We start from the raw sequence: 12,537 nt of genomic DNA, 5'->3' as shown, positions 1-12,537 counted from the left end.
TCATCCTAGTGTCTAGCATAGTGAGTCGATTAATTCTAGTCATACACATTAGAATTAATCATGAAAACACTCAAATTGTTTTACATATTTTCTTTAATTGATTTTGTGATTGATATTAAGCCCGTAAACATTCAAAGGCTCTAACGTTAGTTAATAAATTAATTTCTCTATTAAAAGAAGAAAATGAAAAATAAGACTATTGAACATTTTTTTTTTTAATACGATACTATAAATGAGAGTCTTGTGCACTAATTCAACCTTTTAATTTAAAAATTTTTATCACAAAAATTTGAATTTATATACATATTGAACTTAGTGGGACAATAAAGAATCTTTTAAAAGTTTGTTAATGGGTGTATATTTGACCACAATTTAAGGAAATTTCAACAGTTAACTAATGTAAAATTTGGTTGTCTGTGATTTTTTAAATAATATAGTAATATATATGAGTTTTTAAAACAATATTTTTCTTTGTGTGAGCTATTGAATGCGAGAATCTGGACATTGAGTGTTGAAGACAAACGAAATTAGCTAAAGAATTAATTATTAATTGGTTGCTATATAATTAATTAATTAACCACAAAAAGTGTATAATAAACAATCATATTTCAGACAAACACTTTCTTTCTCTTTATGACTTTTAACCTTCTAAAATGATAATTTCGTACACGTATTGATTAAAATGTCTTGTATACTTTGTCCTAAATTCGACCTGTCCATGGCTTTTTACTCCTTTTCAAAACTCTATTTGATTTTTTATTTTTTATTTTTTTAAAATAGAAGTGACAATTTAAAGTTATGGGTTCGAATAACATTTAAATGATTAGTACAAATTTGAGGACAGACGCAGTATATATATACATATAATGGTCAAATATTATGTCTGTATCCGGTTTACCATTTTCAAATTCTTATTAATGAAGACTAAACAATGTATTTTTCTTTTAAGAAAATTGAGCTCATTAATGTTTTAAGAAAATAATGAAATTAATTGACCGCAAGTTGGAGTATAGAATGGAACTAATGAGAGTTAACTAGTTAATAAAAATGTTGTAAACTTGAACAGGATGCAAATATGACAGGGTGTTAACATTACAATTTCGGTAGTTAATATGAAAGAATTCGGAAAAACTCATTCAAAGTTTTATTTAAAATTAAGTGTGTTGTTCAAATTATTTGAAGGTGTGAAGTATAGCATACAAAAATTGAATTTGGATTACAAAGTTTTTTTCTGGATCATCCCCCTTTCCCACCCTTGCACACCTCTTGTAGCAGTTGCCACTCACTATAAAATATCATAATTTTTTTCATTACAAAATATCACAACAAAAATTACAAAATATCATAACTTTAGTATGCACGTCATAAATTTATTATTCATAACTTTACTATAAAATATTATAATACATCACAAATATTCATAATTTTCATCAAAAAAATTATTACTTTCTTATTATATATACTATTTTAAGAGTACCAACAGGGGGTTGGTTTAGTAGATAAAACATTCGAATCCCTCACTCAAGGCTTGGGTTCAAGTCTTCATAATTCTTTGTTGGGGTTAAATATACTCTTTAGCGCTTGGAGCACACAGGGGCCTAAGTTTCAGCCCCGATCATTGATGCAATGGAATTCCCTACAGATATGCTAAAAGTACTAAGGGGCAATATTCCCTGACGAATATGTTAGAGTAGCCTATCTGTATATCCATTTTAAGTATCTAAAAAAAAAAAATACCATTTTAAGAGTGCACCCTAAAAATTTATTCTACCAGAGTAATAATCCATTGTCCTCCACAAGAATTACTTACTCTGGTCCATATATATCATGGACCATGATAAATTGGTCTGCAGTTGCCAAAACAAGAGTCAATCACATACCATTATTAGAGATGGCCAAGGCAACAAATCAACTGCCTCATTTTGCCCCATCCACAATTTGAAAGCTCTTCTTGCCGTGACTTAAGTTCTAAAAAATATTAAATAAAAATAAAATAAAATAAAAAATTTGAACGAGATTTTTGCTAAAGCAAGATTTAAAAATGACAAAATGTATACAGTTTTATCCATGGCTCACCACTTCGTTGAGTTTTTACAACATTTTTTTATTATTATTAAAAATTGAAACTTGTAAACACTAAAAAGATGTGTTTGAATTTGAAAAATTATTTCTGCTATTAAAAAAAAAAAAAAACAGAGAGCACCATAGGAAAATAATTGAGTATTTTTTTTCACCAAACTAGTTTTTTTAATTTTTTTCAAAAACAAATTAAAAAAACTCAATAAAAATTATCCCACGTGTTATAATGGTAATACCACCTCTATCCTTAAAATTTTGAGCATATGTAAGCCTTATTTGGTGCAACTTATTAAAATTGTTTATATATATAAAGAATATATCAGAATATTTTATACAATTTCTACTCATATCTTATGAGGCCCTGTTTGGTGAAACTAATTAAAACTGTTTATAAGTTTTTCCATTAGGAAACTTTGTCAAAGTATTTGAGCAACTTTTGCTAATAGTTTATGAGGCAAAATAGCACAAACAAGGTGGAATATATATATTTTTTAGATTATTTACAAACTAGAGGAGTATTTATAATTTATGTTTTTTTGATTATCAACTTCTTCATCTTAAGAAAAACTTCAATAAACCGGCCAATAATTTTCAATCTTGGCTAAAAATGAGGAAGGAGATAGTCCTAATATCCTTAGGTTGTGTTTAATTCACAAATAAAAACGCAGAATATGGTTATTTTATCTCCCAAATAAAATTATCACTCGATTAATTTACTTATTTAAATTAGGATAAACTACCAATAGATCATAATAATTAAAATTAATTCCCATCAAATCCTATTGAAAATAAGTTTTAGTAAAATCATCACTAAAAATAATTTTGTGACAATTTTTTGCATGTCGTTAAAAATTGACAATTAATGACTTTTTTTTTTGTCATAATTTTTATAAATTATAGCTAAAACTTACAATTAGTAACATTTTTCTGAAACAAATTTTTCAAACTGTCACTGAAAATTGAAAATTGGTGATTTTTTATGACGATTTTTTTTAAACTGTCGTTAAAACTTATAATTAGCGACATTTTTTTAACAATTTGCAAACTGCAGCTGAAAATTAACAATTAATGACATTTTTTTAATAGTGTTTGATGCAAAACACCATTAATTATCATAAAAAATATTAGATAATAAGTTTACCTATAAAGACCTATACGTAACTCCCCATCAAATTATCCCACCTAATGATATCTGCAATTCAATCATTACTTCAGTATTTTTATTTAACTAATAATTTAAATAATTCAGTTTCCCCTTCCCTTTCCCCTCCTACCAATTGTACCCAAAAACAAAAAATAATAATAATAAAAACTAATGCAAACATCACTCACTTGAGCAGAAGATATTAACAATGTCTGAAATGGCTTTGCCAAAGTTCAAGTAACCCATTGGCTAGTCTTCAACATGTACACAAACTTGTCCACCCGTAGAGAAATAATTCAAGCATGCCAACAATAATTATAACAAATCTTCAAAACAACCTGAAATTCTGAAACAATGAGTTCTCATCACCCTCCACCACTTGTCTATAATGTTGTTGTTCCTGATTATGCCTTCCATAATTACATATGGGTACCCCATAATCACCATCTTCATCCCCACCATGTCTATATGGACTTCCAAAAAGATATTCCACAGCACCCTCCCACTGATTCTCTTGCCCAACCTCAATTCCTTGATGCCCACAGTTCTTTCTATTAATCCTATCCAAACAAGGCCAGTACCCAAATATACTTTCACACATGTCCATTCCATCTAAGCCATACCCACATGGAGCTTGAGGCACATAGTCTTCATTTGTAACCCCATAATCATAACCAGACCAAGGGTAGCACTCACCAAGGCTAGAATCTGGAAGCTTCTCAGGATGACCCGTGTCATGACCGTTATCTCCGGTGCCACCATTAGGCTGTGGCTGTTCTTCGGTTGGTTTGGTTTTTTTAGGAGGTTGGGCAGATTGCTCGTCGATATCGCCGTTCCCATAAGGCGAAGGAATAGAAGCGTAAGAGAAATTATCCGAGGACATGCCGTTAGGCTCCGGTGAGGAACGAGGATGGCAGATTTCATCAGAGGGAGGAAGGGGTTTGCCGTATGTCAGAGTAGGATCATATCCACCACCATAAGGCGTGGGATCATACTCTTCGAATTCAATGTCATCAAGCGCAGTGGATGTAGAATAAGAGATCGTGTATTGTGTATTGGAAGAGAAGTAATTGGTATTATAAGGAATTGGATTGTAGGTGGAGTAATTAATTTCGGATGGAATTGGAAAAGGATCATAAGCACCAACATAATAAGCACTCAAATTGTATTCAGAGAGTCTGGGTTCACTAAACTCGTAGTTGGAGTAAGAGATTGAATTTTGAAATGGAACAATATCATAACTAGTTGTACAATAAGGGGGGTTACTGTGGTACTCACCTGCGTCTCCCTTGTAGAAATTGGAGCTGTAGTAAGCCATTGCAGATCAAAAGCGGTGTTTGGATTGGGGGATTAGGCGAGGAAGTGGACTAATTATACCAGATGAGGATTTTATCCAGCGTTTGGTTGGGCAAAAGGCATGAGATTGAAAATCCCAACTGCAGAAACAAGACAACTATCATCAATCCTCAAGAGACTATCAGAGATTCAGTGATTCAATCTTTACATGTATATACCTACCACTTAGTTCTTATCTAATTGGAAAAGACGTCTGTACCCTACTTCCCAACACACTGAGTGAGAGAGAGAGAGAGAGAGAGGGAGTTGTAACTATACAATTTGTTGTTATATGATCACAAATGACTCAGACTGGCTATGGATCTATGTACAGACAAAAGAATGTGGACCTTTTGCACTTAAAATCAATAGGGCGAGGCTGAGTGTCAAACTCATATGACAAAGACAGCCTACCTTTTTTCGTGCACTTGACATGTTGTCATGAAAGTTGTCTTGACTTTAGGTTCTGCACTATTCCAAGCATGTGTATTTTCCTTCAAATGTTAAAAACTGAAGGCTAACTAGAAAAGAAACCTAAGAAATTGTTGGTGGTGAAAATCTAGAGCATGGCCTCCTTGATAGGTCCTAAAGTAGCCCAGAAAAAAAGTTAGGTCACTTGTTCGTGTGGTTACCCTACTGTTTTGAATTCTGCCTATTGGATTGATCTCTGGTGAGGGGTGGCCAATCAATTGAACATATCAAAAAGTGAAAAATGAAACTGCACTGTTCGAAGGAAAATACCATCTCTGCAATTAAAGATTTTCCAAGGTGTTTCAACCTAAGTTACATAGAAAGCAGATCATTCTAGTACGAGGAATGAAAACACAAATATGGTACGCCACATCCTTTAAAATGTAGTACAATAGAGGTAAAGTTGTATAGATCATCACACTACCTAGGAAGTATGGATACGGATACGAGATACGGGTACGATACGATACGGATACGGCGATACGACAAAATTCGAAAAAGTAGGATACAGATACGGTAAGGATACGTTCATAAAAAATATTTTTTTCACAATTTTTAGTAATGTAGCATACACAAAAATAAAACTTCAACAATTTTTAGTAATGCAACATACATAAAATAAAACTTCAACAATTTTTAGTAATGTAGCATACATAAAAATAAAACTTAGAGCATTTAAACCTAGTATTACCACCTCCTTCTCCCATTTTTTCTAGTTTTGTAACATAACACCAAAGAGGAGCATGATCATCTTCTTCCATTGGTGTACCACTTGTTGAACCTAAACTTCCCGTACCCGAACTCATTCCCTAAAATTTATGGTAAACAAATAAAACAAAACATTAATGTAACATCACCCATAACAACCATAATGCATCACCTATAACAAAAAATTCATCAATTCAATTAAATTTGAACAATTTCAACAATATAGCATCACCCATAACATAACAACCATAATTCAATTCAATCCCATAATTTGAATAATTTAAATTAAGGGGGAAAAAATTTACGAAGTTCATTTATTTATCAATAAGTTTATTTATTTATTTATTAATAAGTTTTTTTTACCTTATTTGATTTATTAATAAGTTTATAAAGTTTATAATTTTATAAGTTGACAAAGTTTATTTATTTATTTATTAATAAGTTTTTTTACCTTATTTGATTTATTAATAAGTTTATAAAGTTTATAATTTTATAAGTTTACAAAGTTTATTTTTAATAAGTTTATTTATTTATTTGATTTATTTTATTTTATTTATAGAGTACACATACAAAAAATTAAAAAAAATAATAATAAAAATAAATATGCAAACAGAGACGAGACGACATAGATAAGGGAGAGGGAGAGAGAGATCAACCAAGAAAGGGGGGGAGATGCGATCGAAATCTGTCCATCTCCAACCAGACACAGACAGATCGAGCGAGAGCGAAAGCGAGAGCGAGAGGGAGAGGGAAAGAGAGAGAGTTCGTGAGATCGAGTGAGAGGCAGACAGAGGGAGCGAAAAGGAGAGAGAGAGGGACGAACCTGATCGACGACTGTGGAGCTCCTGTTCGCGAACCTGATCGACGACCGTCGAGCTGCTGCTCGAGATCGAGTGAGAGGCAGACCGTAGAACTCCTCCTCCTCCTCCTCCTTCGCGGCTGTTGTTCGAGTTTGACCTAGGTCAAGGTAAGTTTGATTATCATTTTTTTTTTTTTGTGTTTTATTTTATCCTATTTTCATATTTTATACTTTGACCCCATTTTAAGTTTTTTAAATTATTTTTTTGCCCCGCTGTATCCATACCATATCCTGACCGTATCTCGACCGTATCCTCACGTATCCTAGACGTATCCGAAATTCAAAAATTAAAAAAAAAAATTGGATACTTCATTTCCCGTATCTGATACGTATCCCGCCGTATCGGGCGCGTATCCGTATCCGATACGTATCCGATACGCGTACGGGGGCCATTTCGGAGTATCCGTGCGTCATAGCACACTACTATAATTTAAGAGACTACTAAATATAATAGCAAATATTTTTTAATGGTTAGACATCCAATAAAATAAAGTTATAAATTAGTTATGTAAAAACACAATTCTAGAAGTATTATGGCCCATTGTTTTATATTAGGTCATGCAAAAATCTCATTCTCTAGATTTTTTAGTACATTATATTTGATTTTTTTTCCCTCACATGAGAAATTTTCAAAAAATATATAGGAAAAAATTTGAAATAGCTTTTGATCGCTAAATTATTCGTTTTAGAATGAAAGTATGCCGTGTTTCGAAATGTGCGTTTCAAAATGTAACTCGCTGAGGTATTATTAGCATATTTGGATAACACTAGTTTCAGCAATAAACATGTGAAAGCCAAGCATATTTATCATCAAGCATGAAAAGATTGTTTGTTGTGGAGTCAAAAATAAAAAACTTCAGCTCCGTGGCAACCAAATGCTTCGTTAGCCTATCCACTGTGTTTTTTTGTTGTTTGGGTACAATGGATGGCTAAAGCATAAGGAAAACAACGCTCTAACGCCCCGTTTGTTTTCAGAGGTAGAATGAAGGGGATTCATAGTAAGGAGATTAATAGTGAGGGGATTGTTAGTGAAAGAATTAAGTAAAATTGTGTTTATTTTGATGATAGTTGTTAGTATAGGAATTATTAAATTATTTTTATATAAAATAATAAAACAAATAAAAAAATATAAAAAATTAAACATTAATATTAATAAAAAAATTCCCAATATATAACAAATAAAAAAAATAAAAAAATTTCTAATCCCCTCACTATTTTTCTAATACCATCTCCCCAACCTTCATCTCAATCCCCTCCCCAACTTCCATCTATATCACCCTCACCATCCTAATCCCCTCCCATCTATTTAACCCAAAACAAACGGACCCTAAAATGTCTCATAGACCTAGTGCCTAATGTCATTTGCCAGTAATGACTCCATCGATTGAGGAACTTCACTTTTCACCAGCCTATTACAAGCATGGGATACAAGCTTCCTTCGCCAAATGGTCACACAACCATTGGATACATGCTATATCAGCAAGAGATACATTGCCAACTCCTCTCCATCATGCTCTTCATTTCATGAATGACGTCGTAGCTGGGGTCTATCACATCCATCTTCCCTACGTAAGCTTCTGCTGAATCAGTTTCCACCATCAGACTTCGATGTCCTTCATCCCACACCAAGTGTAGACCAATCCAAATTTCCCAGAGCTCAGCAGCTAGGGCTGAAGTTTCTCCAAAAATAATGACTAAAGACCACATACCATTGTCCAGAGTTCACCCTTATCAATCCCCCTCTGCTTCTGCAGCCTATTCGATACAGTTGAGTTCTTTAGAAATTTGTTCGTTTCTATCGTATCTTACATGGTACTCACAGGTTAGCCTCGTGAAAATACTTGTTCCCTTCTACAGTTCAAAATTCTGGGCACTATATTTTTTTGAAGAAACTAAGCACTTTCAAAGGATTCTCAAAAAGTGGAATCAACCAACTGTTGTTGACAACTTAGTTAATCTGAAATAAAAGATACAACTTGAAAGCCAAACGTTTGGGCATTACTCAGGGTTTCAATTCAAAGTTGAAGGCTTACATTGGGAACTCTTATCAAGATTGCAAGTCAAGACTAGAGGTAGAGGAAAGTATGTATCATTTCCATATGGAAGTGAATGTTCTTACATTTCGGTTAGCTTCTAGCAATTTTTTTTCTTTTTCTTTTTCTTTTTTTAATGAATTTCTTTCTTTATTATTTATAATTTAGTCTTCTGAGCTCAAGCAAGAGCATCAATATGAAATGCTCACCAAGTCATTGCTATATCTATCTATCTAAAAATGCACAATAGTTCATAGTTGCCCTGAAAGCATAAATGATTTGGAAAATGACACAAATATAACTAATTATAAGATATATAAGTCAATCATAGACATTAATAGTTGCACGAAAAACAAATTCAGCTGTATGTAAATCATCAAGTCAAAACTTGGTCTATTCAACATACTCATACAACATTGCCTCCTACTACTCATAATGAAGCTTACTGTCAAACAAACAAATTACAATATACATAGCACTTGATCACATCTTAATACTAGAGCAGGGTTTTTCTAACCTCAAGCTATCTATGTATGCCTGCCAACCAATACACGCCTAAAAAATTAATATCAGCATTTTCCACATGGCAATTCCTCTCCGGTACCCAAAAATGACACTTTCAAAAACTGCATACCAGACAAGAAAAACAAATGAAAATGAGTTGTAGGAAAGGAAACACCAGCAATTATATTGTCAAAAATATAATAATTTACCAAGGAATTTCACTTATAGGATAGCGAATGAAAAGGTGAAAAAGATAATCTCAACTATAGAAGCATTACAATACTTAGAGAAGAGAACCAATTAACCTTAATGAAAGCATTACATTTTACGGAGAAGAAAATTGTTCATCAGCAAATATATTAGATAATCTCAACACAGATTGGAAGAATATTAACAAAATAATGGACCATTGAAAGATGGCGAAGAACATATGGTGGCACATACATTTAAGTTCCTCATCCAGAGGTAGATTCTGATGGAGTTGCCTCTTGTCTTGGTCTTCTTTGGCCTGAGGCAGGACCATCTCTCTGTCTCACATACCTTTTACTATCATATTTTGATCGGTTAGGTTGCTTTGGTTGATAAGTAGGGTACTTGCAAGGAATTATCTCCCCATTGATATACTTATCTCCTAAAACAAATAAAACAAAATTATAAAAAAAAGGTCCACCACAACATCATTGACAGATTTAGTAACAAAAGCATTTCTTGATTTCTTCATAGATATATCACCTCCATAGTCCTTGTTTTTAACATCTATATAGGAGTCTGGCAGTACCCATAGAACTCCAGGTAATCCTACAAAAGATGAAAAAGCAAGCAAGTTTTTAGAAAGCAATTTCTGTATTCACTCATAATGAGACAAAATGCATAATATGTTTACTTACCTTTGAATTTCTCGGATGTTTCTTCCGATACAGTGCACTGGAATCCAGTGTAGGTGGTGGTACTAAAAGCATACATGTTCTTCTTTGCTTCTTCCATGCTGACATACACAAGAGTGCACATAATTATGAAACATTAATGTAATGTAGAACAAGTGAAAAATAGAGAACATGATTGACATTGAAGAGAGTCCCCAACCCCTATACAATTACCAATTAAGCATACTGAATATTTGCCATAACATCATTTTTTTATTTGTTTTGATAACTATTAGTTTCCTTAACATCATAAAGTCTCCAAAGAACCCTTATTTCTTTCCTTTCTTTTTTTTGTTTTATTTATTTTTTGTGTCCTAAAACTTACAATATGCAGAATACCAACACACAAATGATTAGACACACATGCGCAGGTGCACTCGCAAAATGAAAAATGAAAAATGAAAAATCATTCTTGTGACTATTTTCTTTTCTAAAACATGAGAGAAGCACATCAATGTTTCGAAGTTGCTTTATAATTAATCACATTACAATATCCACACCTGATTATCATCGACAACAAGAAAAGGCAGAAAAAAAAGTAAAAGGAATTTACAAAAATCTTAGATTTTTCATAAGGTACAACCCAGGAAATTCAATTCCCTACCTAACAAATCCAAAGACAACCACTGAATGAACAGAGTCAAGCTTTCTAAAAGAATTCGTTAAAGCCAAAACAACATCCAACATATGATCCCAAGTTGAACACCCTTTCCTTTTCCTTGATTTTCTTAGTAATCAAACAGAATTTGAAAGACAATACAATAAACCCAATCCAAAAGTCATTACTGGCAATAAATATGAAATCAAGTCAACAACAAGATTTTTTTTTTTTAACTGAACTACACCAACAACATATTCAACATAAGATTAGATCAATTTTCTCAGTAATCAAACAAAATTTAAAGGACAATACAATAAACCCAATTCAAATATCATAAATGAGAATGAATATGAAATCAAGTCACCAAAACAACACTCAACAAACAGAAATTGCACATAGCTACTTATTCAAAAAAAAGGAGGGGGGGGGGGGGGGGGCAAGTAAAACCACCAAATGAACATTGTCAAATTTCATAACTATGGGAACTAAAAATACAACAGTAATCACAATATTCTGTATAAAATTCTTTCCTTTCGCTCAATTTTCTCAGTAATCAAACAGAACTACAAGGACAATACAACAAACCCAATTCAACAATTTAAACATATATTCATTGCATACATATTAGAGAGAGAGAGAAAGAGATAACCTTCCGAGGACAGTGGAGAGAGTATTGAGATAGGTCTCAATCATTTGGTCCCTAGTGGGTGCAGGGTCTTTGGGGAACTCCATGACTATGAGCCAGTGGTTGTAGTCACATCCCGGTAGCAGTATCGTCTCTCTGGGCTCGTTGCTGATACTCCTCCTGGAGGAGTAATCTCCATCCACGGCGGCGCGGACTAGGGCACGATGTGGAGTGTGGTTCGAGCTGCAGCGAGTCCAGCAGTGGGCTACGGTTGCGGTGGGGTTGGGTTTGAGGGGGGTGTATGGGGTTTTTAGGGTTTTGGGTAAGAGAGAGAGGTTGAGAGTCCCCATTGGAGCTCAAAACTGAAAGATAGGAAGTAAAGTGATGATATTTATCAAGGTTTTCACTCTTACGCTATGTTTGGTAACTTAGAGCGATAAGAAAAGATATGATTGTAATTTTTCTCTTTTTTGTTTGGATAAGTAAGAAATAAAAGAAATGAAATGATTGTGATTTCTCTCCTTCTTGTTTGGTTAGATTTAAGAGAAAATAAAAGAAATAATTTTATGTTATATTACCAAAATAACCTTTTTATATTTTCAATCATTTTATTTCTTTTATTTTTACAGGGGTAAAATTGGTATTATGAAAATATAAACATTTGTGGATTTCTTTTCTCTCCCAATCTCTCCACTTTTGGGAAGATTGAAAATAAGGGTTATGAGAGAAATGAGTTTTTCTCCATTTCTCTCTATTTCTCCCCATTTCTCTCCACTTAAGATAACCAAACAAGGAAGAGAAATATATTTCCCTCTATTTCTTTTCTTTTCTCTCCAAATCACTCAATCCAAACACAGTGTTACAGACAGGGTAAAACGGCCACAATCTGGTTTTTCTCAAGTTTGAATGTTTGGCATTAAAAAAAAATATATATATATATATAATTAAAAAGTTGTTACTATTCAAAAAAAAAATTTATTTTTACACAAAAAAGGTACAATTCACTCTGACGTGAGTTGCCTTTACCTGACTTTGGTGAGAACAAATTACACAGGTGGAGGCAAACTTAAGAACGGTGTTGTTCGGCCCGTAGGGGGTCAACACGAGTCATGTTTTGATAATCTGAACCGTTTAATGTGTAGAACTCGTTGAGTACTATATTTTGTAAAAAATCCCGTTGATCAGATATCGCTAACTACATGATCAAATCAGTTTTGTATAAAAAAAAATGATGGTATTATAGTTAACGGTTGAC

General features: G+C 32.9%; 2 protein-coding genes across 2 annotated transcripts; both read right to left on the bottom strand.

Moving 5' to 3' along the window:
* Positions 1 to 3,392: 3,392 nt before the first annotated feature.
* Positions 3,393 to 4,894, bottom strand: LOC114266235 (uncharacterized). The gene is made up of 2 exons (XM_028207120.2): positions 4,742 to 4,894; positions 3,393 to 4,659 (listed from the first exon to the last, which is right to left on the bottom strand). The coding sequence occupies exon 2, from the start codon at positions 4,539 to 4,541 to the stop codon at positions 3,552 to 3,554; it is 990 nt and encodes a 329-aa protein (XP_028062921.2). The 5' UTR covers positions 4,542 to 4,659; positions 4,742 to 4,894; the 3' UTR covers positions 3,393 to 3,551.
* Positions 4,895 to 8,970: 4,076 nt separating this feature from the next.
* LOC114266250 (DAG protein, chloroplastic) lies at positions 8,971 to 11,721 on the bottom strand. The gene is made up of 5 exons (XM_028207140.2): positions 11,307 to 11,721; positions 10,021 to 10,118; positions 9,866 to 9,931; positions 9,578 to 9,764; positions 8,971 to 9,255 (listed from the first exon to the last, which is right to left on the bottom strand). The coding sequence occupies exons 1-4, from the start codon at positions 11,630 to 11,632 to the stop codon at positions 9,589 to 9,591; spliced, it is 666 nt and encodes a 221-aa protein (XP_028062941.2). The 5' UTR covers positions 11,633 to 11,721; the 3' UTR covers positions 8,971 to 9,255; positions 9,578 to 9,588.
* Positions 11,722 to 12,537: the final 816 nt, after the last annotated feature.

Source organism: Camellia sinensis, chromosome 9, assembly GCF_055761805.1.
Source record: "Camellia sinensis isolate YWXY chromosome 9, ASM5576180v1, whole genome shotgun sequence".
NCBI classification, from domain to species: Eukaryota; Viridiplantae; Streptophyta; class Magnoliopsida; order Ericales; family Theaceae; genus Camellia; species Camellia sinensis.
Note: the sequence above shows the minus strand (reverse complement) of the source record. Positions and strands in the feature narration are given on the sequence as shown.